At 40.1% G+C, this 5816-nt stretch overlaps 1 protein-coding gene across 1 annotated transcript; it reads right to left on the bottom strand.

Moving 5' to 3' along the window:
- Positions 1-332: 332 nt before the first annotated feature.
- On the bottom strand, positions 333-5306 carry LOC115826080 (sterile alpha motif domain-containing protein 9-like). The gene is made up of 2 exons (XM_030789757.1): positions 5288-5306; positions 333-4936 (listed from the first exon to the last, which is right to left on the bottom strand). Exons 1-2 carry the CDS (start codon positions 5304-5306, stop codon positions 333-335), a joined length of 4623 nt encoding a protein of 1540 aa, XP_030645617.1.
- Positions 5307-5816: the final 510 nt, after the last annotated feature.

The raw sequence follows: 5816 nt of genomic DNA, 5'->3' as shown, positions 1-5816 counted from the left end.
TTTCTCTATACAGACAAGGACATTCTTTTTGTTACAGTTCGCAGGTATATGTGCACACATTTAAGTTCCAACATGTAATCTGACACGCAGTTAAAAATAGCACATGTAAGATCATTAAACTTATATAGAAGATCAACTACAAGACAGTACATTTATACACAGATTCCTCTCCAACAAACAATAATATGCAAGCTGGCATTTTTACTGTGAGAACACACATACTGGTTTTGTCAGGTAAACCACGTATTCAGTTCATTTACACTGTATGTGATCATCCTTGTTGCTTTTTCTTTCACCAAAATATTATGGAGTTTCCTTTATGTTTTTTTGAGTCATTCCAAAATTTTAATGTCAAAAGCTACTACTCCATGAAATGAAAAACCCAAGTAAAAGGTAACATTTTCATTTCCATTAGGCAGGGACGCTGAGTACAAAGGGATGACTCTGATCTTACTGCCCTGAACTGTTCCCTGAACAAAAAGATTTCCGTTCTCTGTCCATCCTTCAACCCGTTTCAGTAGCTGCATAACACTCGGGTTTGTCCACACCTCACCGCTAAGCCACTTCAGCCGTCTTTCACTTAGAGTGCCTTTGCTTAACTTTTCAATTGTGCTCCTGTGAATTATTTTGTTCAGACCTGGTGCCTTTCCAAGAAAGAAATGAGTAACAAGCCTGGCTTTTCGAGGGGTTCGGGCTTTCGTCTCACAAAATCTGTGGAGGACATCAATTGCAGACATAAGTACTTTGTTTCTAGGACTTGATGACTCTTTGATCTTTTGATCCTCTGGCCAGAACAAGAGTGAGAGAAGAAAGTGTGCACTAGCTCCTGCTGTGTTTTTTCCCACCCTGCAAAACCTCATACTAAGATCCTGAAGTTCTCCGAGTGTAAGGAGCTTCCCAGAGCCAGGTACGGCACATGCAAGACCAATCTGACAGAAGATGAATTTCTCAAGCTCACTCTGATCAAGGTTTTGTCGGGTGATATTTGCTGGAAACAGGCCAATTAATTCCTCTAGCTTTTCTCCAGCTCTTTCTTTTTTATTGTCTGAGAGCAGGGATAGGATTGTTATGGCATTGCCCCCTCCAAGCTTATAAATTTTCATCTGTCTTGTAAATGCAGAATCTACATCAGAGTTATTGTTGCCAAGTTCTTCATTTAGACTGACATCACAGAAAAACTCAGCATACACAGCACTTCTCCTCATCAGCCATTTTCTTGGACTGTATATTTGTTCAGGTTCTCTTGTGTCATGCTCCTCTTCTTCCTCGCCTAAGTCAATTTGAAAGTAAGCAAGATCGTCACAAATGCACTCGAGCGCGTTGTGAATGCTGTTTTTCAATCCCTTCAGTAGACCATGAAACTTACTCCATGGCTTTTTGATTGTCTCTGGTATGTAGTCTGTCAGCAAGTATCTCATTAGCTCAGTATTTCCCTCTGTTGTTGAAAAAACATCCACTGATTTCAAAAGCTTAAGCAGTTGGCATCCAACATCAACTTCTCCAAAATAAGAATTGTTCAGGCCAACAGTCTCTGATTTTGGTGCTTTCTCTGAGGCTCTGAAAGCTTTAATTCCCTTAAGGGCAATGTCAATTATTTCAACAGCTGCTTCAGGCTTTACCTTGCCTTCGTCAAGGGCATCGAGTAAGTCATAAAACCATCTCTTGTACACTTGCCCCTCCGTATCCAGGATGAATGTATCATGTGGAAGGCGAGACTTTGCTTCTCCAGCCCAGTGTTGTGCTTCAGAGAACCTTTTGTTTTTGTACAGTACACGTGCAAGCTGCTGAGCCACAAAGGCATCTTGTCCAAGGCATGTGTAAGCTGTTTTTAAAAGATCAATTGCCTTATCAGTGTCTTCTTTATTACAAACGTGTTCTATCAGAGGAGAGAATAAAGTGTCCTCAGGATCCCCCCTACTTTTTTTATTCCGTTTGATGAACAGGTCCCTGTTGAATTTTAAAAAGTCGTCCCTCCCAAACCGATGGTCAAAAAGCGCTTTGTCCTGCAGGAGATCCATTGCTATAGTACTCTGGGGCTGTTTCGCTGAGAGTTGGTTCAGTATTTCCTTAGCTACCAAAGGATGAATGATCCGTATGGCGCTGATGTGTGTTGAACTGTCTCTTAAGTGAATGAAAATAAGCTTGGCTTGTTCACTGAGAGAACTCTCAAATGTCTGGTATCGGACATTGTGTATGTAACTTCCTAAGCCTAGGAATGTTTCACAGTGTGATACCGATAAGAAGGAATTCTGAACGTAACTGTTGAGCAGTGACACAAATTTGATCAACTGAGTCTGAGGAGATGAATGATCAATTTTGTCCAGCAGGTTTTGCACAAAGTCTGTGATGTAGGATTCCTGAAAACCTTCACTCATCAGTACAAATGTGAGTATAAACTCTAGTTTCTCAAACTTGAGCTTTAGACTCTCTGCTTTCTTTGAGAACAGTTTCTTCTCATTATCAGATAGCTTGTGTGTAACTCCAGCTGTACGTGATGGAAATGATTTACACATTCTTTGAGGCTCGTGAGACCTTTTACAGCTTAGAATAATGAAACATAAAGTTGAGGGACTGATCTTCATGGTTGCAGCTGCATTGCTTAATTCTTGTCTGAGATCATCTAGGTAGTCTGCATTGTAATCCTCCAAAAGCAGAATGACTGGTAAGCAGCTATTCTTGTCTTTCTCCCCATACTCTCTTAGTTTTGTAGCATGCTCACAGACTGTTGAGAATTGATGTGAATGTTTGACAACAGCACATCGCACTTTTTTCCTCCATTTCCAGAGGATCTGTCGAGCCACCGTACTTCCGCCACTTCCAGGGTGGTGGTAGATGGTAATATTTTCTACAGACCGTTCTGATGTACCACGAAGGACAAGTGTCTCTACAATTTCATCAGTCTCTGCATAAGCATCTCGCTGAATTACCTCCCCACATTTACCTTTGTCTGCCAGCCATAGAGTCAACCAGTCAATCTTTCCTCCCCGATAAAAATACTGTTCAAGTTCACTAATTTGGTCATGGTCCATCATGTCCAGATTTGTCTCATCACATTGGTCAGCACTTACTATTTCTAAAGAGAACATGTTGTCCTCATCTACCCGTTTTATGAAACATAGCCCTTTACTGAAGACTGGTAAGCATCTTGTTGACTCGCACTTGGAAAGCTGAATGCTTTGAACTGTTGCATCTACATGACTCATTGACATGCCAACAATGCTGACCTGTTCAAGCGTCTCAAGACTACAGGAAGCTTGGGCAAGGTTTGACCATTTCTTGTGAATCTCTACTGACTCGGAGATAATGATCACATCTTCATGACCATTCATTTCTGCATAGAATTCATGAAATGTATCAACAAGTGGTTGTTCAATCTCTGACATGAGTAGGAAAACCACTATAAATGATCCTTTAGGTAGAATTTCATTGCAGATAACAGAAACCGCTCTCTTGAGCAATTTCTTCTTGGTTCTAACCCAGCTCTTTTCATCACATGGATTTTCATCCCCAAAGTAATCTGTGCGGCCATTACAGAAAATCCAGCTTTTTCTGTCAAAAAGTTGCAAACTCTTGACGAAGTCAGTGGTGCTGAGTCTGCGGTCATTTGCGTAGTCCTGCAGAAAATGAGGGTTCGGTGTGTGGTACTCCTGGTATTTTTGACATAGTCCAGATGTTTTAGACTCAGGGTCAAAGTCAAAAACACAGAGGATGTTCATGTGAGCTAGGAAGCTAATGTTCTTCAGGTTTTCTTCATCAAACTTATTGGTCACAATGATGTAATTCAATGTGTTGTCCATGTATTTTTTCCCACCTGTTAAGAGAAGTGAGAGCTTCCTTCCCAGATCCTCTTTGCAGTCACTGTGTATTTGACTGTGGTTGGATTCAGCCTGTTCTCTTTTTAGGTCACGGTCTTTGAGTGCTTGAATGAAACTGACCAGATCGTCATCAGTAATGCATGATGTGCTGGACCCAACTCTTTGATAAGGAGTTTTTGGATCATACTCAGTTTTATTTGCTTTCTCATTGAACTTTGGAATACGAACTCTGTACAGTTTGTCTCTTACGATGCTTACCATGGGAACAATGTCAACCTCTATAACCCAGTTTTGTTCTGTGCTCTCTTTATCAGTCACCTCTATAAATTTTGGAGACCTGATACATTCTCGGGCATCATAATGATGTGAGCTCAGAAAGGAGTTTTCAATGTAGTCCAGTGCATCTACAAAGGTCTCTTTGTCTTTGATGGGAATTCCAATTACTTCTCCATGCTTATAATTTGTTTTGGTCTTGTCCATGACTCCAAAATGTATTGTGCCATTTGTACGCATGTTCATGCACCCACATGCAAACCTTATGACCTCACTGGCAAATTTGATTTTCAGCCTTCTTGCATCTAGCTTGCTTGCATTCTCCAGCGATTTGTACTCATGGCACGGAACAATTAGCTTGTCAACACCGGTCTCTGGAGGGAGTATAGAGTGTTTCATGTATTTGAAATCTTTCTCATCTTCATCAAATTTTCTGTATCTGCTCAGGGGAAAAGATGAAGTGGAGGGTATGTCTGGATTTTCATTTTCATTGGAGGGCTGTACGTTTTCAGTCAGATTTTTGGATTTCTCAGGTTCGTCTTTTGATCCCTTTGTGAGTGCTGCACCAGATGCAGATTTTTGAATGTGTTTTTGAGATGATTTTAGTGGCTTATGCTGCTGTAGGTCCTTCTTTGTAAGCCCAGCTCTTTTGGAAAGTAGGAACTGGATTTGGCCACTGCCCATGCCAATGGTTTCACGTAAATATTTCTCTTCGAGGCTCAAAAGGACAGGTCCCGTAACCTCCCCGTCGTTAAGTTTTTGTATGTATTGTGTCTTCACACCAATGTCTTTTAGCCAGGAGCTGACATGGGATTCGGTCCATTCCTTACATGGTAAGTGCTTGTAGTCTATAAAGATGAAAACAGAGTTTCAGTTACAGCACAGCCATCAAGATAAATGTCCTCAAGTGTCTTCTATATAACTACCTTCTTCTGTTGACCAACATGCAATATACATTCGCTATTATGTAACATTTAGCACACATAGAAGATTTGAAAAGTGGACAATGCAGTAAGGAAGTAAACTTAAACACATTCATGTTAATAACCTGAGTCCACACCCAGAATAAAAATACAATAAATGAAAAGAAAAAGACACTAAATTGCAAAATCATCATCACAAGAGAGCCAAATAACTAAGATGTTTTTGTGAAACTTGGCCTGTTGGTGTGCTGCAAAACAAGTTCATCCATACACTACCTTCATTCTGAGAGTCCATTACTTCTAGTTTGAGAACTTGTCATGAGAAGCACTCAGGTTGGTCAGTGATTTTCCTGCACACAGAGTGAAATAACAGAACTGTTTTCTTGTAAAAGAAAAAAAAAATGAATAAATACACTCATGTGAAGTTGTGCCGAGGGATGGGTACCCCTGCAGAGTCTTTAATTGCAGAATCTGTAATAATATCATAGAGTCCATCATCAATTGTATGTTTTGCAAAGATAAAATTCAGCCAGTGAATTGAGGAGTCAGGTGTTCATCTATCTGGTGACCTTTTCTGAACTGATTGGCTCATCAACCAGATATTGTGTAATTATTGTAATTTTGCTTTTGAAAACCCCTGAATTATTCACAAACAGAGTCAATAAAAATGCTAAAACCTGACTCATGATTAATGAGAAAAAGATACTCTTAATGGTTCACCGTGAATATTATGCTGAACACTAACATCACTTAGCTATAACCATAACCTTATCTGACTTTCTGAACCAAGTTAAGTTACAATTAT

The sequence above is a fragment of the Chanos chanos genome, chromosome 13 (genome assembly GCF_902362185.1).
Source record: "Chanos chanos chromosome 13, fChaCha1.1, whole genome shotgun sequence".
NCBI classification, from domain to species: Eukaryota; Metazoa; Chordata; class Actinopteri; order Gonorynchiformes; family Chanidae; genus Chanos; species Chanos chanos.
Note: the sequence above shows the minus strand (reverse complement) of the source record. Positions and strands in the feature narration are given on the sequence as shown.